Consider the following 26,026-nt stretch of genomic DNA (forward strand, 5'->3'; position numbering starts at 1 on the left):
TTGTATTAACAGGTTTCATTTTATGAATTGTAGAATTATCCTGGATGTTTTAAATAGATAAATAGATTGATTCCTCTGTATTTGTCCCTCTCTTTTCTGCACCTTTGTGTATAAGAGGAGTGCTTTCTTTCTATGTCTGGCAATAGAGAAGAGGCACTGGGTTTACAAGAGCTCACAACCCTGGCAGTGTCAGCCTCTTCCAGCAGAAGGTGTTGTAGTCTGTAAATAGAAATCAATAAGGGGAAAGAAGTGATGCCAGGAAGGGAGAGGTGCCAGGAAGGGAGAGGAGGAGTCAGTGCAGTGCAGGATAACAGAGGCTGTCAGGCAGGGGATTATCTTTAATACAGGTTAAATTGTGCTGGCTATTTCTTATTGTAGGGATAATTTTGTAGGGCAGGGATTCTCAATCCGACTGCTCAATCTGGTTTTCAGGATATCCACAATGAATATGCATGAGATAAATTTGCATACAATGGAAGAAATGCATGTCGATTTCTCTCATGCATATTCATTGTGGATATCCTGAAAACCTGATTGGCTCAGTGTGTCCTGAGGACTGGGTTGAGAACCCCTGGTGTAGGGTAGTATTATAACTTGCTGCCATTCTCTTACCTTCCAGCGTCTGCGTGTCATGTACTTCCTCAGCTCAATCTGTGACTTCAGGAGCCGGTTGCAACGTTTAGCTTTCTCTGCAAAGTTGTTCAACCATGGGTGACGTAGACACTGTGCAGCACTCATACGTCCACTGCCATCATAGCAAGAGAAAAGGGGAAAAGGGTTTCCTGTTACTTTCTCTGATACTTCTCAGGAAAATCAGTTGAGGGACCCCTCTGTGCCTAACTAACTGCAGACAGATTTATTGCATATGCCCATAGTGGTTCTTACTCAGGAGTCTCGGCCTTCCAATGGATACCTAGTGATTATTGAGGAGAAGATTGTCCTATGGTCCCCTAGCATTAACCATACAGGAGACCCTCCTCCCTATGAAATCTCTAGTAATAACTGACTGAAATAATCAGTGACAGTTCTCAGCCAGAAGCCACAAATCATGGTTCCGTCTAACCCTGACACTTATCAGACAGGAGACCCTTCCCTTTGTGACTCTCTAGAACAGACTAGCGTATACTATAGTTTCACAGTAACTCACAACGGGTATAAGTGGTTTCTCCAAGGAGAAGTATGCCATTAATTCTCACAAGTGGGTAACATGGAGCTGCATTGCCCGGTCCGGGCTTTATAACAAGCTTTAAGAGCTTTGTGGAGCGTGAGACAAGCTCCATCGCTCATGTGCGGGTGCCTTCCCGCCCGCCACTAGGGCACAGTTACCGCGGTTGCTTTTCTACCGTGGTGAAGAGAGGACTGCATCTGTAGTTTCTCTTCACAGCTGGTTTGGAAAAGCTTCTTTTTGGTGCCTTTTCAGCTTATTTTTGTGTGATTTTTTGCTGTGCCTTGTCAAGCTTTTCTCCCCTTGTACATTTTTAGTTATTTTTTGCCTATTTTTAAGTTTCCTTTATTTTCCGCACTTTAGGCCACGTTTAGGCCTACTTTCCATTTAGGTCTTTCCCATGAATTTTTCTGTGGTGCCTTGCCTTTTTTGCAGGCACCATCACATCTTTTGATTTCGCTTCAGAAGTTTTTCCTTCCATCTCCACTAAAGTTCCCAGTAGCTTCAAGCGCTGTTCCTGCTACAATCGGACGACCTCTGGCAAAGATACCCATTCTTGGGTCTTCAGTGCTTAGGGCCCGACCATAGCCCTGCTACTGTGTCCTTTGCCTTCGGATGAAACGGACCCAGGTTGACAGAAATGCTCAACGCGAGAGGATTTTTGGAGCCATATCTGAGTTCTCAGTGTTGGCATCAGCATTGAGGTCACCGGCATCGGAAGAGTCGATCCATATGGCTGCGTCGAGACCCATTGGCACTGGGAGCAGTAGTGCGTTGAATGGGTCTCCACCTGTCTTGACATTGACTGCTGGACAAGGCCACCAGGACTGGCCAGCATTGGACCCGACCCACAGGTGACGTGAGGATTCAATGTCGTCTTCGTTGGCACCGAGGAGTCTCGACACTGAGCTTTGGGTAAAGGCCAAGAAGCATCGGAATCGGTCATCCTCAACACATGGTGTCGGGAGCTCTGGGGTGTTGAGGGATTTGACACCGGGAGGCTCGCTCTCCCTATATCCAGGAGGTGCTGATTTGCCTGTACCTAGGCAGCCAGGACCCAACTCCCGTCTCGGCCCCATCAATTTTGCATCCTGTCTTGGAGCTGGCACCCCAGCCTTTCCCGATGTCGGCCCTCAATGAGCGTATCTGGGCATTCTGCAATGGTGTGCATCAGTATCGAGGGTGCTTGAGCCCGCCATACAGCTTGTGGTGGCCCCGCTTGGCCCTCAGCCTGTAGTGCAGCCTCCAACACTGGCACTGTGTGCGGCCCTGGTCTTGACTGCCACCCAAGCCGTTACCCCTTCGATATTGGTGTAGGAAGCTTCGCCGGAGTTGAGGCAGGAGCCGACTCCTTGATGCCCCTTCTCGAGGACATCGCTCCTCAAGGTCGAGGCAGGCTCAGTCTCAGCCCCTCCCACTAGGAGTTTCTGATGGACACCGATGAAGAATGCTCATGGGAGTCAGAGGAGGATCCAAGGTTCTTTTTGGAGGATGAGTCCTATGGTATCCCCTCTGAACCATCCTCTCTGCTTGAAAGGAGAAAGTCTCCTATGGAGAGCCTTTCATTTTCCTCTTTTGTGAAGGAAATGGCTGATGCTATTTCATTTCTTTTGGAAGTGGAGGACGAGCCCAGGGCTAAGATGCTGATGGCAGACTCTCTCCCACCGGAGCAGGCTGAGTCAGTGTGCCAGCTGGCCAAGCAGCAGAAGGCACGTCGAAAGTTCTTGGCCAGGGGTGCCTATGACACCTTCGACCTGGCTTCCAGGATTTCTGCTTAAAGTATAGCAATGGCTGTGTGTTTCTTATTTGGAACAGTCAGTTCAGCAGAAGTTGGCATATGCCCCATGCTGGGAGGATAACCTTTTTGGAGAGAAGGTTGACGAGGTTGCTGACCAAATAACAAAGCACACATATCTTCTCTTTCCCACCGGGCGCCTTCTGCATCAGCCTCCTCAGCTAGAAAGTCTTTTGGCAAGTCAAAGAGGGGTGCCTACTACTCACAGAGATGTAGGTATGCCACTTCCTCTTGCCAGCCTGCTTAGGCTCAACTCTCAGCACACTCATTCTCGTCAATAGCGTGTGTCTAAAGCCCCTGCTGCTCCCCAGTCTAAGCAAAGGGTGAGCTTTTGACTGGCTCCAGCAGAGCATAGACACTGTCACGTGTCCTTGCCAGATAACTTGCTGGTTGGGGGAGGCTGAAGTTTTTCCACGAAAGGTGACCCCTTATAAGCTCTGACTGGTGGGTTCTCCAAATGTCTTGGATAAACACTAAATTGGCTTTGAAAACCTCAAAATTGCCCACTGAGAGCTCATTACTTCAGCTCTCAGTATGAGCAGGTACTTGCAAAGGAACTCTCTGCCCTTCTCAAGGCCCATGCAGTCGAATCCGTTCCAGCAGGTATTCTATTCCAGGTACTTCCTCGTGCAAATGAAGATATGGGGAATGCATCCCATCCTAGACCTAAGGGCCCTGATCAAATTCCTGGGCAAAGAAAAGTTCAGGATGGTTTCTCTGGGCACCCTTCTACCCATGATTCAGGAAAATGATTGACTATGCTCTTTGGATTTGAAAGATGCATATACTCACATCCTGATACCTCCAGCCCACCGGAAGTATCTTCAATTTCAGCTGGGAACACATCACTACCAGTACCGCATGTAGCCTTTTGGCCTCATGTCAGCCCCCATGGTATTTACCAAATGTCTAGTGGTAGTCGCAGCATCGCTACAAAAACTGGGAGTCCAGGTGTTCCCTTACCTTGATGATTGGCTGGTGAAGAGCACATCGGAGGATGGTGCTTGGGAGTCCATGCGGAGGATTATTCGGGTGCACCTAGAGTTCTTTATAAACTACCCCAAGTCCCATCTTCACCCTGCACAACAATTGGAATTCATTGGAGCCCTGCTTGATACGCAGGTTTGACCTTTCCTCCCAGGACCGAGGGCGGACACTCTAGTAGGCCTGGCCTCTTAGGTTCAAACTTCTCAGCAGGTCACGGCTCGGCAGATGTTGAGGTTGTTAGGCCACATGTCCTCCACAGTTTATGCGACACCTTCACATGAGATCAGCCTAATGGACCCTAGCCTCTCAGTGGTACCAGGCTATGGGAGAGCTGGAAGATGTCATCTGAGTGTCTTCAGACCTTGTTCACTCTCTGCTGTGGTGGACTAGTCAATCCAATTTGACCCTGGGACTTTTATTCCAAATTTTTCAGCCTCAAAAAGTGCTGATGACAGATGCATCCTGGGCTGGTGCGCTTATGTAGATGGGCTGCACACTCAGGGAGCATGGTCCCTCCTGGAAACTTTTCAGATTAACCTTCTGGAGTTCCAGGCAATCTGGAATGCTCTAAAGACTTTCAGCTGTCCAACCAAATTGTGCTCGTTCAAACAGACAACCAGGTTGCAATGTATTACACCAACAAGCAGGGGGCACCAGATCACACTCGCTGTGTCAGGATGCCATCCGGATGTAGCACTGGGCTCACCAACATGGATGGCCAGTAATCGTGCCCTCGCGGCAAGTGGAAAGGCACCTGTGCATGCGCAGTGGAGCGTGTCTAGCGCTTGAGAAGCTCTTAAAGCTTGTTATAAAGTCCAGACCGGGCAACGCGGTGCTGCTTTACCCACTTGTAAGAATATAAGGCCTACTGTCCTTGGAGAATATCTGCTACAGGTAAATATCTTCGCTTTCTATAACAATACATAAGAACTACTTGGGTCAGAGGACTCAATGTGATCTGTTCCACATGCTGTAGGTTAATCATTCAGTATTCTCTAAGAGATATAATTTTTATTAGTTAAGGATGGTGAGGTTTGGAAGATCTAGAATTGCTTGTTTGCAATTACCAAATTAGTATCAGAGAAGGAAAGGTAGACATTGGATGGGATTGAAAGGGTGGGAAGAGAGTGCAGAAAAGGAGAAGACAGATGTTGAGTGAGAGGATGGAGAGAGGGCAGACCCTGTTGCATATTGCATGTATAGGTGACATATTTATTATTGGGAATGGAACAAAGAAGGGAGATGGTGCCCATAGAGTGGGGGAGAGGGACAGGAAAGAGAGAGATATTGAACCAGGAGGCCAGAGAGGAGGGAGGGAGAGGCAGAAATAAGATGCTGGCAGGCATCTTTTAATCGCGCAATTAATCATGATTATAAATTTGAATTGTTACTGCGCAATTAAAATTTTAAATCTTCCTGCAGCCCTAGTATTAACTAATTTCTGATAAGTGTGAGTTGTTTTTTCAAAGAGTGTTATTTCTGAATATTTTTTATATGTTGTTGTTATATTCTTGTAAATAAACTCTTTGCTTTTATTATAGTTACGTGTTCCTTATGGTACATACATATATTAGTCTGAACTCAGATTAGTTCATCATGAGACACGAATAAATACTAAACATCCAGAGTGCATAAGATAATTTTGTTTGCATGTCTCTATCCTACTGCACCTAATGGTGATTTACAGGCTCATTTTCGAAAGAGATGGACGTCCATCTTTTGACATAAATCGGAACATGAACGTCCATCTCCCAGAGATGTCCAAATCGGTAAAATCGAAACCCGATTTTGGACATCTCCAACTGCAGTCCGTCGCAAGGACGTCCAAATTTCAAGGGGGCGTGTCGGAGGTGTGGTGAAGGCGAGACTTGGGCGTGCCTAACACTTGGACGTCTTTGAGCTATAATCGAAAAAAGCAGGGACGTCCTAAAGTAAAACTTGGATGTTTTCTTTACGAATAAAGCACAAAAAGGTGCCCGAAATGACCAGATGACCACCGGAGGGAATCAGGGATGACCTCCCGTTACTCCCCCAGTGGTCATTAACCCCCTTCCACCCTCAAGAAACATCTTTAAAAATATTTTGTGCCAGCCTGAGATGTCATACTCAGGTCCATGACAGCGCATGCAGGTCCCTGGAGCAGTTTTAGTGGGTGCAGTGCACTTCAGACAGGCGGACCCAGGCCCATACCCCCCTACCTGTTACGTTTGTGGAGGAAAAGCAAGCCCTCCAAAACCCACCACAAACCCACTGTACCCGTAAGGACTATGGTAGTGGTGTACAGTTGGGGGTAGTGGGTTTTGGAGGGGGGGTTTGTGGGGCTCAGCACACACAGTAAGGGAGCTATGTACCTGGCAGCAATTGATGAAGTCCACTGCAGTGCCCCCTAGGGTGCCCGGTTGGTGTCCTGGCATGTCAGGGGGACCAGTGCACTAGAAATGCTGGCTCCTCCCACGTCCAAATGGCTTCCATTTGGACATTTTTGACATGGACATCTTTGGTTTCGAAAATCGCCGAAAGTCAAAGACGTTCATGTCTAAGGACGTTCATCTCTAAGGATGTCCAAATTCAAGGATGTTCTTGGTATTTTCGAAAAGATGGACATCCATCTTTTTTTTCGAAAATACGGTTTTCCTCGCCCCCGGATCTGGACATTTTACAAAGACGTCCAAATCCCAACTTGGACGTTTCTTTCGAAAATGCACCTCTGAATCACTCCTACATGCACATTACTAATGTAAATATATAGAATACTGACTATTGACATGCACATTTGCACACAGTCATAAAAGGTCAATATCGCCCCTTAGTGCTATTTTGTAAGGATGCTTCTAAATGGCAAAGTGTCTAAATACAAGGGGAGTATACAGAGGGGCAAGGCACGGGCAGGGCTGCCACTTATGCATGCACCTTACAGAATACTGTAATTTACATGTGTGCTTGCCAAATACTATATCGTATTTGGACACCTGCAATTACTACTAGTATAACTGTGGGTGCTTAGATTCTGGGCACCTATATTCTAGGTGTCCCAATACCAGATTAATATTGTATAATGGCATCTGGGGCATCAAGGCATCTAAAACAGAGGTGCCCACTTATAAAATTACCTCCACACTTTATTCATACATATTTGGTTGCATTAACTATATGTATAGTGCCTCTGAATACAGGAATAATACAAAACTTCTTGATTTTTCAGTTACTCCTACGACATTTTACTGTAATTAACCTTGTATGTGTTTATGTTTATTAGATTCATCATATACTGCCTTTCTGTGGTACAATCAAAGTGGTTTTCAGATCACATACAGTACTTTCTTTAGTAGGGTTGCCAACTGGATCTAGATTTGCCCAACAAGATTGATCTAGTCCTGGGTTAATCCCATTTCATGCAGGAACTTGTAGTTCAGATTTTCCCATTGCATTCCCTAAGAAAACAGAAAAGCTTTGGGAGCAACTTCGCTATATTGTATATGATAACAACTAAAAAAGTAGCGGGTAATCACAATAAATTGTGAGATATATACATTAATTATGGAGAGGGAGAAGACCTCAGACTAGTGACAGCTTCTAATCAATAAGATCGATAGGATCGATAAGATCATAACCATATAGTCACCTCTGTGTAATCACTGGTCCTCTACCAACCTCCTCCCTGGGTGTTTCGTTCATGCGCTTCTAATAACTAATTTATAATAGTCATGCATCACAGCCAAAAAAAATTTTTTTTTAAACCACAGCTACTTAGCTTGTTGCTGCTTGCTTAAGGGCCTCCCCAACGGTCCCGTTTCGCCAACCAAGGCTTCATCAGGGATAGAGAACCCCGCAACGCCAAACTGTGGTACAAAACCCGGTAAGCTGTTGATGCTGCAAAAAACGCTTTTTGGCTGTGATGCATGACTATTATAAATTAGTTATTAGAAGCGCACGAATGAAACACCCAGGAAGGAGGTTGGTAGAGGGCCACTGATTACACAGAGGTGACTATATGGTTATGATCTTATTGAGCCTATCGATCTTATTGATCAGAAGCTGTCACTAGTCTGAGGTCCTCTCCCTCTCCCTCTCCATCTCCATAATTAATGTATATATCTCACAATTCATTGTGATTACCCGCTATGTTTTTAGTTGTTATCATATTCCCTAAGAAAAGCAATACTACAAGTCCCTGCATGCAGTGGGCTAAACCCAGGACTAGATCAACCCCGTTGGGCAAATCTGGATCAAATTGACAACCTAAGTGTATCGTTGCACAACATTTATCTATTTATGCACATATGAGGTACACCATTTTCATAAAGCTGAATTCCACACATAAAATCCTGTTTTGGGTGTGGAATTGCCTAATGTAAGTGTTCAATAATGGCTGACTCCCTTATGAATTTGGGCCCCATAGTATCCAAGGTCCCAGTCCAGGGAGCAGAAATCTGACCTGAAATTCAAAGCCCTATTCACTTCATGGCAGTGCAGAACACTGTCACTAAGGCAGTAGACTGGCACAGACGCCTGGTGATTATTGGACAAGAGGTCCTTGCCTGTCCCACAGACTCCTGTGATTATCAGATTATCCACCTTGTGGATCCCTTACGATCATTTGATTTAAGTACATTGACAGGAACCTTTTCTCTTTGATCAGCAGATTCATGATGAAATCTTTTGCTTCTTCTGAAACATTTTCAAAGGGTTCCTCATCAAAGTCTGTTTCAGCAGCCAACACGTTGTTCAGTGTCTCTGTGTCATTATCTCCCAAGAATGGAGATAGTCCACTCAGACTAGAAAGAAAGTTAGAGATAGTGAGATTTGGCATCAGAGAGAAAGAATGGATAAGTGAGGAGGGGGATGAGTGTTCTAACTCTGCTTTATTCACTATGTGAATTCATACATGCCTCTCCTTCCTAGCTACATTGACCACAGAAATTAATGGGCAGTATGCAAGGTGCAAATAACAGTCCAGATTTGTGCAAAATGCACGTTGCCCATCCGCTTCTAAGAATGAACTGACAGAACATTTAGGTGGGAAATACCATTATTCCACAATCTTTACTGCAGCTATTTCTTACAAGCTGAGTCACTGAGAGGACATCCCATGTAGATACCTAGAAATGAATGACTCCCTTAGGGCTGTACCCAATACTCCTGTTCGATATGATTCATCCCTAAATACATTATTCGTATTTGGCCAAATAATGATTTAAATTCGAAAAACGAATAATCCAGGACTTTACTGTGCTAAATCCTACTGAGATAAACACTTGATCTCTGATTTTCTGTTGCTTCTTCTATTATTTGTTATGTTAAAGCTCAATGCCCATTGGTCGTATTCAGTATTTGTATTTGGCCGAATAATATTTTTCATTTTTCTTATTCGGCCAAATAGTAAAATGTGCTGTTTGGTATAGCTCTAAATAGTCTTTTCTCAGTAATGAGAGCAATAGCAATAGCTGCATTATCTTTCCATACTTACAGTACATAGGAAATCACTCCCACACTCCACATATCTGTTGGAAATGAGACAAAATCAAAGTTCACAACTTCTGGAGCTAGGAATTCTGGGGTTCCAAATGAAACTTTCAGTTTCTCTCGGGGTCTATACCTGAAGGAAAGAGCTTATTTTAGAAATGTATAAATGGGGCTTCTCCTACCCTCCCTCCCTCCCTTTGATTTGGAAAGAGCATCTGAAATAGTAATAAATATGCATGCATGCATTAAATAAAACCAATAAGATATAAATTAAAACAAAATACAAAAACCATAAAAATCCAGATCCACCAATCCCTAATATCATAAAAGACTACCCTAGCCACCAGGGACTAGCCAGCAAGTTACCATTGCTGCTATTCATACAGAAATTAAAAAGTCTTCATTTTCTTTGGAAACATTTGATGAGCCTTGAGAGATAAAATATTCCAGTATTTACCAATGTTCTACAGTCCATTGGTGTGCCATGGAAAATCACTACTGCCTGATGTTCAGATATAGAACAGCACCAGCGCTCAGTTCACAGCAAGTTGCTATCTGAGAAAATGTGAATTCATACATGCCTCTCCTTCCTAGCTACATTTACCACAGAAATTAATGGGCAGTATGCAAGGCGCAAATAACAGTCCAGATTTGTGCAAAATGCACGTTGCACATACCACTTCCTCCTCTGCACCCTCCCGAGCCTCTTCCTTTGAGTCCTTCCAATGTCTTTCTTATTCCCAGGCTGCATGAGAGGGTAGAGCATTGACTGGGCCCCAGATGTGACTCAGGGGTAGATACACTAAAAAAATCGTTAAAGCCCTTCCCTTACCGATTCCTTAGCGAATCAGTAAGAAACAGGCATGCATCAAGGAAATCGCATGCAAATGATCTGGCCGCTGCTAGCACATTTGCATGGGATTTCCTTCCAAGCCAGCCGGCCAGCTGAGCATGCGCAGAGCAGCCAAGTGTTATGCTGGCTGCTCTGTGCATGCCAAGGACGTCCTTCACGCAAAAAACAAACAAAAAAAAGGACGTCCCTGACGAGCAGGAAACTTGTCAGCAGCCTGAACCTCAGAAGAGAAAGAGTGCTGAAAAGAGCCCCAGTTAATTTAAGTGCTGCTGCTCTTCCCTTGTGTAACATTTCCATTGTTTACTGCTTTGCATGTTAAAGGCAGGCTTATATCAGGGAATTAGGAAGGACTCTCTGAAGAAAAAAAAAAAAAAAAAGGACGTCCCTGTTTTTCTTACCTGCCTGAACTGACCACAACCACAGTTCTCTCAACAGCCCCTCCAAGGTTGTTTTCAGCTTGCGCCCCCCCACCCCCACACAGGATCAGGATGTGAGAGGACGACCAAATCAAAACTTTTTGGACGTCCCTCCCTCCAGGCCAGCCAATCATAGCGTGTTTACGCTAAACACACTGTGATTGGCTGAGAGAGACCTGGAGGGAGGGACGTCCAAAAAATTTTGATTTGTCTGTCCTCGCACGTCCCGATCCTGTGGGGGGGGGGGGGGGGAGGGTGCAAGCTGAAAACAACCTTGGAGGGGCTGTTGAGAGAACTGTGGTTGTGGTCAGTTCAGGCAGGTAAGAAAAATACGTCCAAGAAGGACGCCCATCACAAAAGCTGCAGGAAGATGTCCAGCTCGTGTAAGGCACATGGACGTCCCTGACGAGCACTTGGATGTTGTTTTTTTCCCTTCCGATTCCCTCGCAGCAGCCCCAACGAAAGGTGATTATCTATGTCTCTTCCTTACCCCTTTTGGTTCAGTTTATCTCAAAGCTACGTGTGATGGGGGAGGTAATTTCCTGTGGGGGAGGGGGGCTGCATGTTGTCTCTTTTCCCCAGTCAGAAATATGTCTAAGGGGTAGATGCAGTAAAAAAGGACACCCATCACAAAAAAATCGGGGGGGGGGGGGGGAACGTCTAAGTGCTTGTCAGGGACGTCCTTTTTTGTTTTAGTGAAGAACGTCCATGTTAGGCACTTTAGAAGGATGGCCCTGACGAGCACTTGGACGTTCCCCCCCCCCCCCTTCCGATTCCCTCACAGCAGCCCCAACTAGAGGTGCAGACCTCCCATTAGGTTTTCCATGGTGAAGGGATCGGAAAACAGTAGTGCATCTCATTGTAATACGAATTATACACATTATAATACTAATTTGCTTTTTTGCATTCCGTTTTCCTTAGCTGCTACCGTGACAGGGAAATAGTTCAGAGAACCCTTTTGTGAATGTCCCAGTTTACTACTTGCGCGTTAAACTGGCTAGAACCAGTTTAAAAACCACGTTGCTGGCTTGTTTAGTGCATCTGGCCCTCAGTGTGAGTGCTGGGAGCAGCAGCAGTGGCAGAGCTGCAACCAAACCAGGTAAGCAAGCCAGCTGCCTGTACCACAACTTCTTCCTTCTCTTGTACTTACATACAGTGGCGTAGCAGGGGGGGCTGCCACCCGGGGCGGGGCGGTTTGCCGTTGCACCCCCCCCTGGGTGCAGCACGATGACATCCCCCCCCCCCTGGCGCATCGACACTCCCCTCCCCACCTCCCAGCTCCCGCACCCTACCTTTAAAAAGAATATCGGAATCCAAGGCGCAGCGCCTCTCGCCTGCCCTACACGTAAAGGAAATGTGGACCGTCGGGCCTTCCCTCCCTCGCTCTATCTGGCCCGCCCTTGCGGAAATAGGAAGTTGCGTCAGTGGATGGCGGGACAGATAGAGCGAGGGAGGGAAGGCCCGACGGTCCACATTTCCTTTACATGCAGGGCAGGCGCGAGGCGCTGCGCCTCGCCTGGAATTCCGATATTCTTTTTAAAGGTAGGGTGCGGGAGCTGGTCGGGGGGGAGGGGTGTCGATGCGCCGAGGGGGAGGAGCTGGCAGGGAGCACCCCCCCCCCCAAGCTGACACCCGGGGCGGACCGCCCCTCCCGCCCCCCCCTTGCTACGCCACTGCTTACATACAGTATAAAAGGGGCTGCCTGGTCCAGTGTGATGGGTTCATGTATATCTGCTTCTCTCTCACTTTAACATTTAGAAGAGAGACTGACAGAGCCTTCACTGCTTTCACAGCTCTTTTGGCCATATACAAGTCCTCACCATTTTGGCACATATTTTCTCCAATTTGTTTTACATGTTTTAGTAACTGCATTGTGTGCTTCATAGTTTTGTACATTTTAAAAGAGTAAAACAGCTGATTCGTATTTACTAATTCTACTCCACTCATTATTTTATGGACATCTGTCATATCTCCCCCTCAACTGTCTCTTCTTCAAGCTGAACAGCCAAAACCTGTTTAGATGTTCCTTATATGGGAGCTAATCTCTGTAACTTTTCTAGTTCCTCCATATCGTTTCTTGAAATGTGACAACGAAAATTACATACTATACACAAGCAGTAAAACAGGTATCATGAAATTCTCCATTTTATTCTCTATTCCTTTCCTAATAATTCATAAAATTCAATTTTCTGTTTTGACTGCTACTGCACACTAAGCAGAGGATTTCAATGTATTATCTACAGTGGTAACTAGATCCTTTTCCTGGGTGCAACTCTTAATATATTTATTTTATTTTCAGCACTAGATATACCACAAGTGGTCCTTGAGGTGTCTATGCGGTTTACAATTTATATTACAGGTACTTTGCATTGCTTCTAATGAGCTCACAATCAAAATTTTATTTTGTACCTTGGACAATGGAGGGCTAAGTGACTTGCCCAGGGTCACATGGAGCTGCAGAGGGAATTGAACCCAGTTCCCCAGGTCCACAAGCCACTGCACTAACCATTAGGCCACACCAGAACATTTATTCTTTCATTCAACTTGAAATTCCACTAGATAGCAGAGTTGCTTACTTGTAATGGCAATTCTCCATAGACAGCAGGTGAAGGCAGCTACACTCCTTGGTGATATGATGTAACTTGATTCTTATAGCCCGCCAACTCCCAATTACTGGTTCAAAGTAGATTAGAAAATTAAAATAAAGAAATATTTAAACAAAAATTCACAGATAGGATTTTATATAGTGCTGGGGAGGAGCTGGCTGTCTGGGTATATGCGGGTACCAATCACATAGGAAAATGTGGGAGAGAGGTTTAGTAAGCCAAATTTAGGCTCTTAGGTAGAAAGCTCAAATCCAGAACTATTAGGGTTGCAGTTTCAGAAGTGCTTCCTGTTCCACGCACAGGGCCCAAGAGACAGGCAGAACTCCAGAGTCTCAATGTGTGGATGAAGTGATGGTGCAGGGAGGAGGGTTTTAGATTTGTAAGGAACTGGGCAACATTCTGGCGAAGGGGAAGACTATTCCGAAATGATGGGCTCCACCATAACCAGGGTGGGACCAGGCTGCTGGCATCGGCATTTAAAAAGGAGATAAAGCAGTTTTTAAACTAGAAACTGGGGGAAAGCTGACAGTCATTCAAAAGCGCATAGTTCAGAACAAGGTATCTTTCAAAGATATCACTAAAACAGGGAAGATAGGCTATCCCAATAGCAAGGTTGCAACAGAGAACATAGTAGACAAGGTGTCTTAAATAAAAAGCAGACAGAAGATTGCAAATTATCACTGTCAACTGCTGTGCAAGATGTAAATAGGAACAATATAGTTTGAAATGTCTATATGCGAATGCCAGAAGCCTAAGGAATAAGATGGGAGAGTTAGAATATATTGCACTAAATGAAAAATTAGATATAATAGGCATTTCTGAGACCTGGTGGAAGGAGGATAACCAGTGGGACATTATCATACCAGGATAAAAATTATATCGTAGTGATAGGGTGGATTGAATTAGTGGAGGGGGTAGCATTGTATGTTAAGGAGGGCCTTGAATCAAATAGATTGAAAATTCTGCAGGACACAAAACACATCTTGGATTCCCTATGGCTTGAAGTTCCATATGTAAAGGGGAAAAGGAAAGTAATACTACTGTCCGCTTGGCCAGGATGAACAGACGGATGTAGAATATTAGCAGAAATTAGGAGGCTAACATACTGGACAACACAATAATAATGGGTGATTTCAATTACCCCATTATTGACTGGGTAAATGTAACATCAGGGCATGCTATGGAGGTAAACTTCCATGACAAAATCAAGGACTGCTTTATGGAGCAGCTGGTATAGGAGCCAACAAGAGAAGGAGAAATTCTAGACCTAGTCCTTAGTGGAGCGCAAGATCTGGTGCAGGAAGTAATGGTGCGGGGGCTGCTTGATAACAGTGATCGCAATATGATCAAATTTGATATCAGCTCTAGAGTAAGTACACACAGGAAATCCAATACGTTAGCATTTAGCTTTCAAAAAAGAGACTATGATAAAATGAGAATGGTGGGGAAAAAAAAAAAAACTTAGAGGAGCAGCTGTAAAGGTCAAAAATGTACACCAGGCATGGATGCTGTTCAAAAATACCATCCTGGAAGTCCAGGCCAGTTATATTCAGTGGTGTGCTGAAGCCAGCTCGCAATGGCTCACTAGAGCCGGTTGTTAAATTGTGCAGAATTTTGTGAGCCGGTTATTGAATGATGCCAGCACACATACATCTGGGTTTTTTTCCTCCTTCCCTAGAGCTAACAGTATCATCATCTCTCCCTCTTCTCCGCCTGCCCACGAATCCAGCATACATCTCTCAGCTTCCCACCTCATATCCTCCCTCAGGTCCATCCCCCTCACCGCTGTCTGTCAAATACAAAGAGGTTGGATTTGGTGAGATATCACTAGTCTTCTAGCAGCGCTAGTGGTAACACACTGCCTAGCCAACCCGGAGCCTTTTCTCTGCCAGATCCCACCAAAATGGCAGTAGCTTAGCCACAGGTGGGCCTGGGTGGGCCAAGGCCCACCCACTTAAAGCTCAGGCCCATCCAACAGTAGCACATGTTTAGTGGTAGCTGGTGGGGATCCCAAGCTCCGCCAGCTGAAGACTTCCCCCTGATGGTAACGAAAACGCTACTTTCCATGATACCGGCACTTGTGTATGCTCAGTTTCAGCGCACGTCTGCTGCAGACTGCCAAGGTGGAAAGAAGCATTTTCCTGCCAGCTGAGATATTGTTTGGTGGTGGTGGTGGTGGTGGTGGGAACACTTGCTGCCCAACCAATTCTTGCCTAGGCCCACCCAAAATCTGTTGTCTGCCTACGCCCCTGCCACATGGAAGCAGGAAGTTGCATCAGCAGGGAAAGCACACAACAGATCGGCCAAGCAGCATGTTACCGCTAGAGCTGTTGGAAGAGAGTGTGGTTTGAACAAGGAGGTTAGATTGAAAACCTCCTTGGGTTTAAAGGATGGCCGGTGAGGGGAATGGATCATATGATGGAGGATATGAGATGGGAAGCTGAGAGAGGTATGCTGGACTCGTGGGGGGATATGATGATGCTGTTGATAAGAGCAGACGGCATGAATTTAAACATTTGAAGCCAATTAGGATGGTCTCTGTTTCCCCTTCCCTGTGCAGCTGTCTTTGCTGTACACTCAAAAACAAAGCAAGCAAACCTATGGAGCTGCTGCATCCACGTTATCGTTCTTTATTGTTGGTAGCATTTTTATTTAATCTCGCTTATATTTTCAAATATGCCAGCTTGTGCAGCATATGAATGTACACAGAGCAAGTATAATAATAGAAAAATTTTTCATAGGTAGAGTAGTTATTTGTTATAAATCACAATCAGTGTGTCATTTGGAGGGGCTGATTATAGGGACACCCTACCACTGTTTTATTCGTGCACTAAAACAGACATCATGTTACGAGAATGAGGTGCTCAATATTCAGAGTTTCTATTTATGTATTTACTTATTATTTATGACATTTATATTCCACATTAAACATGAATTAGGCAGAAACCTGGGAGCATTTAAAATCTTTTTTTTCCGTGTGCCTAGATCAAAAGAGAAAGACGGTTTGTGGGAACTTGCTCCTTTTGTTTTGTGGAATGCAGTGGTATATTATAAAAATGTAAAAATGTGGAGCCGAACAGCAAGATGGCCGCTGCTCAGTGAGCTCCGTCGAACCAGAGCTACAGCCGCGCCGAAATGGCACAGAATCTGCACAAAAATTAAGCACTAGTAGCGCCCGAACTTCGGATCACAAGAGCAGGCAGAGGCGGAACACCAGCAGCCCGAATGTCGATGGAGAGAGAACCGCAACACGAAGGCCGGATTCCAAGATGGCGCGGGATAACGAGCGATGGCGCTGCCCCAGAACCCAAACAGTGAGAGGCAAGTGCGGAGAGGGGGCACCTGAGAGAGCGCTGGTGTGGAGGGCGAGCGAGCCGAGAGACAAACGAATTGCTCGCCTACCCTCGCTTCTCCTTGAGAGATGAAACCCGAGATTAAGGGTCCAGTGCCGGGGCGCGCCCAAAGCGGGCAGACGTCAAATAAAAGAAAGTACCGGAGCCAGGAGAAGGCGTGAAGCTTATTTGGAGCCGTTCGGGGGCCCGGAAGACGGCAGCCTCGGTCCCGATTACTACCAAGCGGGCGGCACGGGAGCACATTAGGAGGTACATCATAGGCTAGATCGGGCCCGAAGTCTTTGCCCACAACACAGCAAATCCCCCTGTAAGCAGTTGGAATGGTGCATGAGACACTAGAGCCATACAGTATATATTATTTGGTGCAAGAAGGCCACATCATTGCACAGACTGCTAAAGAAGGACTTACAACAGAACACACTCCCAGCCTAATTAGTTGGGGGCTGAGACGGACCAGGGGAAAGGCCTGCGCAACTTATGGAGCCTTTCTTATGGCCCATACCAAAAGGAACAACCCGCAGAGGAACAAAATTTGACAAAGGGAAACTCTCACCCCCCCAAGCCAGGTGTAAAGATGGCGGAGGGGAAGCAGGAAGAAGCAGAGGAGTTCAACGAAAAACAGCTAGCGCAGATCACGATGGCTGTCTGCGCAGCCCTGAACCCGAGATTTGACCTGCTGGAGAGTCAACTAAAGAACCTAGAAACTTCCAGGGTTGCTACTGAGAAGAGACAGGGAGAAGTGGAACAATGGATCTCGACTGTAGAAGATGAAAGGTCACAAAATGAGCAAGAACTCTCCCGATTGCGGGATCAGCTGAAGGCGCAGCAAGACAAAATGGAAGATATGGAGAACAGAGCAAGAAGATGTAATCTGAGACTTGTGGGAATACCGGAAACCATTCCGGAACAATCCTTAGGAACTATATTAGAGCAATGGTTGAAAAAAGAGCTGGCCTTATCTGACAGTATGGAACACTATGCATAGAGTGCGCTCACAGGTTGGGCAGACGAACACAAGGTCAGATGAGGCCGAGGATTGTTATCATCAAAATCTTCAATTACCTTCATAAAGAAGAAATTTTGCGGGGCTACCGTACGAAGAGAGATTCACTAGCATATGATGGCACCCCAGTAAGGATCTTCCAGGACTACTCGGCAGGAGTCCAAGACCAGAGACGCCGATTTCACCCCCTGTGTGCATCTCTGGTACAGAAGAAGACTCAATTCATGCTGTTATACCCAGCAGTCTTGAAGATCCAACACGGACAAAAATGGCAGACCTTTAAAACAGCACCAGAAGCACAACGGTTCATAGATACTGAGCTGAAGGTGCCGGAGGACTGACAAATGAGCACCGGGCTGCCCTGACACTAGTATAGAGGATACCAAGTGTGGTTGATGGTCGCTTCACCGATGGGTCAAAGCGACGGGTAAGAATATAAAGGTTTAAGTTAGGCCGTATTGCTGTTTATACTCTGTTGGGGATGGCTATTAATCTGTTCAAAGTTAGCACTAAGTTGGTAAAGTTATTCGGGCCGGGCACACCAAAGGGACACTGGAACCGACTAAGGGGTGCACTAATCCTGAAAGAGGGTCACATACATGGAGTAGGTTCAATGATGCCAGGGGCTGTAGACTGGTAACAGAAGTTAACACAGAAACGAAGGGGAAGAAAGGGGGGGTGAGATGGAGGGGGAGGGTTCTGGGTGGGACAAGGGGAGGGGAACACGAGACAGTAATGCTATAAAATTCGAACAACATCAGGAGTCATGTCATCGAGGGCTAGACTACTATGCAGAGATTCCAGTACAGTCTAGCAAAGTCGATCCAAAGGCGAATCCTAAGCTTCACAGGGATCATGGGGAGACCAATAAGGAGAGCCAGGGGAAGGGCTGGGACCCAGGGCCTCCAAAGCAGGAAAGGCAACCGAATAGTCACAACCTCCCATTGAGTAACACACTGTAGAATAACGACATGGAATGTGGGAGGTATAACCTCCCCAATTAAGAGGAAAAAGATTCTGGCTCACCTAAAACGCATGCATGCAGATATTGCTTGTCTGCAAGAGACCAGGCTAACAGACCAGGAGCATGAGAAGCTTGCCCGGGGATGGGTGGGGCAGATACTATATGCATCCTCAGATGGCCGCAGAGGTGGAGTGGCGATTTGTTTACACAAAAACCTAGCTTATTCAGCTGAAAAGATTCTACAGGACACTAAGGGGCGATATTTACTGGTTAAGTTATGGTTGCAGGGCAGGGAGTTGTACATATTGAACATTTATGCCCCCACTCCAGCAGAGCGCTCCTTTTTTCCTGAGCTGGTAAAATGTATGCTCCCTTATCAGGGAAAGCCATTGATTATTGTGGGAGATATGAACAGCCTGCTGGACCCAATAATAGATACTACAGGGGCTAGGAGGGAGAAAGGGGGGAGTCAGGGGGAGAGTAAGATACTGCAAGAATTTAGGGACTCTCTCTCTGTGGTAGATGTCTGGAGGGTCCTACACCCCGAGACTCACGACTATACTCATAGGTCCCGGGCGCACGGAACTTGGAGCGGACTAGACTATATGTTCATGACAACAGATCTCTTCCCCAGTGTAAAAGAGGCACAAATAACGGAAATAATGATTTCAGATCACGCCCCAGTGTGGGCAGATCTAGGGGTCCCTACAGAATATTTGAAGGCTAGAAGATGGATATTTCCAGGTTATTTGATGAAGGATAAGTCCTTCCAAGAGTTCCTAATTGCAAAATGGGAAGACTTTGTATCGTACAACAAAGACCACATGTCTAACCCGCAGCTCTTCTGGTGTACGGGGAAGGCAGTATTAAGGGGGGATATAATTGCATATGTGTCAGCTAGGCGGAGTAAGAACACGATGAATCTTGTAATGTTAGAAAAACAGATGCAAAAGGCTAAACGCCGTTATATGGCGCGAGCAACAACAACAAATAAAGAGGCATATTTAGCGGTCCAGGCAGCAATAAATTCACTCCTACATGAGCAGATGCAAAGGAACCAACTCTACCAAAAATATAGGTTCTATAGATTTGGGAACAGAGTGGGTGGACTTTTGTCCAGATTAATACAGAGCAAAAGGGGGAATAGGACAATCCCAACCATGAAAGATAAACAAGGACATGTCACAAATGCCCCAGATAAGATAATACAGTTGCTACAGGAACACTTCAAAGAATTATATGTTTCGGGCACGCGTAGGGATGGGACAGAGATAAGAGAATTCCTCCAAAGGGCAGGTATGCCACTCTTAGGACCAGATGAAGTCTCCCTACTGGGGCGCCCATCCAACCCCGGGAGCTACAAGAAGCGATAAAAAGCTTAAAACCATTCTTGGCGCCAGGAGTGGATGGGTACACAGGGGAATTCTATAAGCTAATGCAGGCAACCCTGATGGGCCCACTCTTTGCATATCACCAGGCTATCATCCAAGATGGGCAAGTTCCTCAACATGAAAATACTGTGAGTATCTCGCTATTATTGAAACCTGGAAAGGCGGCGGACGAGCCAGAGTCGTATAGACCTATATCTTTAATTAATGTAGATACCAAGTTATTAGCGAAACTACTGGCAAAACGATTAGCGAGGTGCCTGCCAAATATCATTGACCCTACACAGGTGGGTTTCATTCCAGGGAGGCACTCAGTGCTCCATGTACGGAGGGCACTGATGGCAATAGCCCACAATCGCTACCAACACATCCCAGGACTGGTGGTGAGCTTGGATGCCACCAAAGCCTTTGATAGAGTGGGTTGGAACTTCCTTTTTGAAATGATAGATTGGGTGGGGTTCCCCAGTGAGACGCAGCAGGCCATCAAAGCCTTATATACAAACATGTTCGCATACATAACGGCCAATGGAGGAATATCGCAAAGATTTCAGGTGGAACGGGGAACAAGGCAGGGTTGCCCCCTTTCCCCTTTGTTGTTTGATTTAGCGTTAGAGCCCTTGTTAAGGATGCTGAATTCAACGACAAAGATTAAGGGGGCACGGAGAGCAGATCGTGAGATCCGAGCATTGGCTTATGCAGACGATATACTTCTGATTCTCACGGAACCCCAAGGGTCCCTCCCGGCGGCCCTGGAGGTCATAGAGGAGTACGGCCGATTCTCGGGATTTACCCTCAATTATGAGAAATCAGGGGCTTTACCAGCAGAAGATGATACACGCACCCATTGGAAGGGGGAGTTTCCCATGAAGTGGGTGGATTCCAAAATGAAATACTTGGGGGTGTACCTCTCTAGAACCGGGGACTCCCTTTACCTGGATAACATCGACTCGCTGCTGGATATGACCAGAAGTAAATTGGCCATATGGAGAGAATTGCCCCTCACACTGTGGGGTAAAATAGCATTATTTAACATGGTAATTGTACCAAGGTGGCTTTATGTATTTCAGCAGCTGCCTTTATTTCTGAAACGTAAAGATGAGGAGAGGATACGGCGGATGGTGCAAACCTATCTATGGCGAGGGAGGAGGCCAAGAATTTCGTATCGGTTGATTGCGTCACCCGGGGGGGGGGGGGCATGGGTCTGTTGAATATCAAATTCATGACGATCGCCTGCTCCATGAGGCATATCAATGACTGATACAGGGGGTCCTCAGAGTTTTCTTTAACAGAAATGGAGACCTCTAGATTTTCAGGAATACACTTTAGTCACTTATTGCACACTGGAGGGACTCTACCTAAAGACGCATACAAAATACACCCAGTACTACGGGCCCTAAGAGAAACATGGCAATGGCTATGCCAGCACCGTTTCTTTTCGGCCAGAGTATCCCCGTGGCTGTCTATCTGTAATAACCCGGCCTTTCTGCCAGGTCAGGGGAAAAGTGTATTTGATCAATGGGCCATGAAGGGAATAGTGTACCTCACACATGTAGTGAATAAAGAAGGCAAAATGTATTCCTACCCTGAGTTACAAAGAATATATAAGATTTCAGCTAACCACTATTTTGCATATTATCAGTTAAAACATTATATAGCTACATTAGAGTGGACTGATTTAACAGAAGATGTTGTGGAGGTTATATCGGAAGACTATACTTTGGGGGCTCAACTGCCGGTGCCACTGAGGTTTCACCATCAACAATTAAAAGATATGACGGTGGAGTTAGCCTCAGAGTGGTCTGGAGATCTCGGATGTGACATCTCGGTGGACACATGTGCAATGTTTCTAAAATCAGTGTATAGATGGAGGCTTTCCGTACCGCAGAGAGAGAGACTCTACAGATGGTTACTACGGACACACATATCCCCCCACAGAGCTTATCGGGCGGGGTTTGCAGAGAGCGGGGATTGTCCAAAATGCCGGGGCACTTCCGCCACTTTGGGGCATATGTTTTGGCATTGCAGGCATGTGGAGTGGTTTTGGTGCAAGATACTCAGAGGGATAGAAGGGATGTGGAATTGCACTGTCAGTCGAGATCCACTGATACTATTTAACGTATTCACTTACTCACGAGCCCCCCCGGAGGGATTTAAGGCTTTCATTAGAATAGCAATGTATTTTGGGCTCACGACTATCTTACAGTACTGGAGAATGAACGAAGAACCACCAATGCAGCTATGGAGAGCACAGCTTATAAAACAAATTAGAGTGGACAGGTGTGAAATTAGAGATCTTGATAGCAGGCAGGGCAAGAAGTTCCAGGCCCAATGGGAACCCTTGTGGGACACCTTGATCCCTAGAGGGAGAAGTTTACTATTGAATTTTTAAGTACCCAGAGACCAGACAGGGTCAGCATTTCATGAATGAGGTATTCAGAATTGGCAAAGGGAAAGGGGGAGAGGGGGAGGGGGAGAAGGGAGGGATGGGGGGCAGACTAGGCATTTACAAGGGACTATGTATATGAACCAGAGGTTAGAAACTGGAAGATTATAAAATTGAAAATAATCTACCTCTAATAAGAGGTCCTGGGATCAAGTTATTCAGGCAGCAATTCCACTGATTGAATATAGCAATACAAATGTGCAGGTATAAGGCATAATGGGGTTGAGAGACCTGGAAGGGAAGGATATTTGTTTAACAAAAGAGGAAGAGAACTGCTCTGAAGAAACAGCAACACACAACAGAGTGGATTGTTGTAACCGTTAATAAACAAGGCATATTTAGGCATCTGTGTTGACAAATTGTAGCGTACTGCCATTCCGTTAGGCAAAATGGTTTTCTATGTATCCTTAAGTGCTGTTTTAATTTAATAATGTCCTGAAGTAAGTAGTTGACGTTGATGGGAAGTTGTGGGATAAGGGGTTGGGAGGGAGAAAATACAAAGCTTGATGAAGCAGTAGGAGAGACTCGCTGATGTATACGAAATGAAACTAATGTTAATGTTAACATGAGACATGTCAGTTTTGTGTACTCTGCTGATCGTCAATAAAAACTTATTGAACATAAAAATGTACTTAATATTGTTTATTACTACTATTTAAAAGAGAGATATTGAATGAGGGCTAAGTTACCTTCATGCAAAAGTCAAGTCAATCTAAATGTGCCATCATTTTCCAGTTCTATGGTATATATGTATTTCTTCTTCAAGTCTGTTTGGTTAAAAAAGCCTTTTTTTCGGGGGGCGGGGGGCGGTTATTAATCTTCCTCTCCTGGCTGTGTGCTTGTATATAGATGAGCCCCAGAAATAATGAGGGCAGTAGAACAGTTGGAGCTGAATGACATTTACATTCATACAAAGTTTTGGCCCAATAAATAAATAAATGCAATTTTATTTCCAATCTTTGTAACACCAGGCTTCCCAAGGCAGATTACATCATCAGTAAACAGGATTCCTCACTGAAATTTGGCCTGTATTACTGTATTGTATAGAACAGTGTAGAAAAATTAGCACAAAATACAGTCTTTATTAGTGCTGTTTCTACCAGCTACAATACTTTTTAAGCTGTTTTAGTGATATTAAATTTTATTTCATGATATTTATATCTACATATGGAAAGCTTTCAAATACATTTAAAAACTGTCAAATAAGTATTAAAAAAAAAAAAAAAACCTTTTGTCCTCCACCTTCTAAGGCACTGCCTATCCAACTGGAACAGCTTTAGACTTTTTACAGATGGACCACACATAGGTAGAGCACGTTTACATTTAATTTATAAGAACTGCCATACTGTATCAAACCAAAGATCTGTGAGGGTCATGTATGCAGTGTGTCACATTATGCGAATGTGAGCATTATCCATCAGGTGTGTCCCGACTGAAAAAAGGTTGAGAACCACTCAGTGGCGTAGGAAGGGGGGGGGGGCGGGAGGGGCGGTCCGCCCCAGATTCACGCGCTCGGGGGGTGCCGGCCCCACTGGTTCCCTGCTCTCTCTGCCCCGGAACAGGTTACTTCCTGTTCTGGGGCAGAGAGAGCAGGGAACCAGCGGGGCCGACGCAGCTCCGAGTGACGTGCACTCGGGGCGGATCGGCCCTCCCGCAGGTAAGAATGCGGTCCGGGGGGGGGGGGTGCGCCGCAGAGGGGGGGTCGCGCCGTGTACCCGAGGGGGGGTGCGCAGCGGCGACCCGCCCCGGGTGCCATTAGCCCTCGCTACAGCACTGGAACCACTGCTCTAGAGAATTCTGGCAACAATTATTACTATTACTACTACTTAATATTTCCAGCAACTGGGAAGTGTTAAGCTTCTGCTGGACCTGAGCTTGTGCCTTACTATGTTCTGTCTGAGAGCTTTATTAAAATAATTCACTTCCAGAGTTCAGGATAAATGAGGGCTGTACCTTTTAAGCTCTAATACAATTTTATTTCAGCATACCAAACTATTTCGGACAGATTTGCTCACACAGGGTTAGTTTTTGAGAGATTGCATGGCTGTATGAAATTTACAGTATTGTATATTTTAATACAATTTATAAATTGTTTGCTACATTGTACCTTTATTGCAATAAAACGTATAATAAAGTTATGTACATATATATTGCTTTTTTTTTTTTGGGGGGGGGGGGGGAGCCTGTTGTTAAACATTTACTAGCACACCACTGGTTATATTCCATGTATTAAAAAAGGAGGAAGAAAGGCCAAACAACAGCCAGCATGGTTAAAAAGTGAGGTGAAGGAAGTTATTAGAGCTAAAAGAAAATCCTTCAAAAAATGGAAGAAGGATCCGACTGGAAATAATAAGAAACAGCATAAGGAATGTCAAGTCAAATGCAAAGTGCTGATAAGGAAAACAAAGAGGGACTTTGGAAAAAAGATTGCATTGGAGGCAAAAACATATAGAAAAACCTTTTTAGGTATATTAAAAGCAAGAAGCTAGCAAAAGAATCAGTTGGACCGCTAGATGACCGAGGGGTAAGAGGGGCACTCAGGGAAGACAAAGCCATAGTGGTGAGATTAAATTAATTCTTTGCTTCAGCCTTCACCGAGGAAGATTTGGGAGAGATACTGGTGCCATAAATGGTATTCAAAGCTGACGAGTCAGAGAAACTGACTGAAATCTCTATAAACCTGGGAGATGTAATGGTGCAATTTGACAAGCTGAAGAGTAGCAATTTGCCTGGACTGGATGGTATTCATCCCAGAGTACTGATAGAATTGAAAAATGAATTTGCAGAACTATTGTTAGTAATATATAATTTATCTTTAAAATCAAGCATGGTACCAGAAGATTGGAGGGTGGCCAATGTAAAGCTGATTAAAAAAAAAAAAGGTTCCAGAGGTGATCCAGTGAGCCTGTCAACGGTGCCCGACAAAATGGTACAGACTATTATAAAGAACAAAATTACAGAGCATATTCCAAACAATGGATTAATGAGACAAAGCCAACATGGATTTAGTGAAGGAAAATCTTGCCTCACCAATCTGCTGTATTTCTTTGAAGGAGTGAACAAACGTGGATAAAGGTGAGTCAGTTGATATTGTGTATCTGGGTTTTCAAAGGCATTTGACAAAGTACCTCATGAAAGACTCCAGAGGAAATTGGAGAGTCATGGGATAGGAGGTACTGTTCTATTGTGGATTAAAAACTGGTTAGAAAACAGAGTAGGGTTAAATGATCAGTATTCTCAATGGAGAAGGGTAGATAGTGAGGTTCCCCAGGGATCTGTGCTGGGACCGCTGATTTTTAGCATATTTATAAATGTTCTTGAAATGGCAGTAGTTAGTGAGGTAATTACATTTGCTAATGACATGTTATTCAAGTTGTTAAAGCACAAAATGATTGTGAAAAATTACAAGAGGACCTTAGAAGACTGGAAGACTGGGCATCCAAATGGCAGATTATTATTATTATTAATTAGATTTGTACCCCGCACTTTCCCACACATAGCAGGTTCAATGCAGTTTACAGATGACGTTTAATGTGAGCAAGAAGAACCCAAACTATAGTTACGTGATGTAAGGTTCCACAGATCCCAAG

General features: G+C 45.1%; 1 protein-coding gene across 1 annotated transcript in view; it reads right to left on the reverse strand.

Moving 5' to 3' along the window:
- MYLK2 (myosin light chain kinase 2) overlaps window positions 1-26,026 on the reverse strand; it is a 356,223-nt gene that overhangs the window by 20,614 nt on the left and 309,583 nt on the right. The window contains exons 10-12 of the mRNA XM_030211793.1: window positions 9,415-9,543; window positions 8,570-8,722; window positions 613-745 (exon numbers count right to left, since the gene is read on the reverse strand). Coding sequence (XP_030067653.1) covers window positions 613-745; window positions 8,570-8,722; window positions 9,415-9,543 — 415 coding nt within the window. The remainder of the gene's footprint in view (window positions 1-612; window positions 746-8,569; window positions 8,723-9,414; window positions 9,544-26,026) is intronic.

The sequence above is a fragment of the Microcaecilia unicolor genome, chromosome 8, assembly GCF_901765095.1.
Source record: "Microcaecilia unicolor chromosome 8, aMicUni1.1, whole genome shotgun sequence".
NCBI lineage: Eukaryota > Metazoa > Chordata > Amphibia > Gymnophiona > Siphonopidae > Microcaecilia > Microcaecilia unicolor.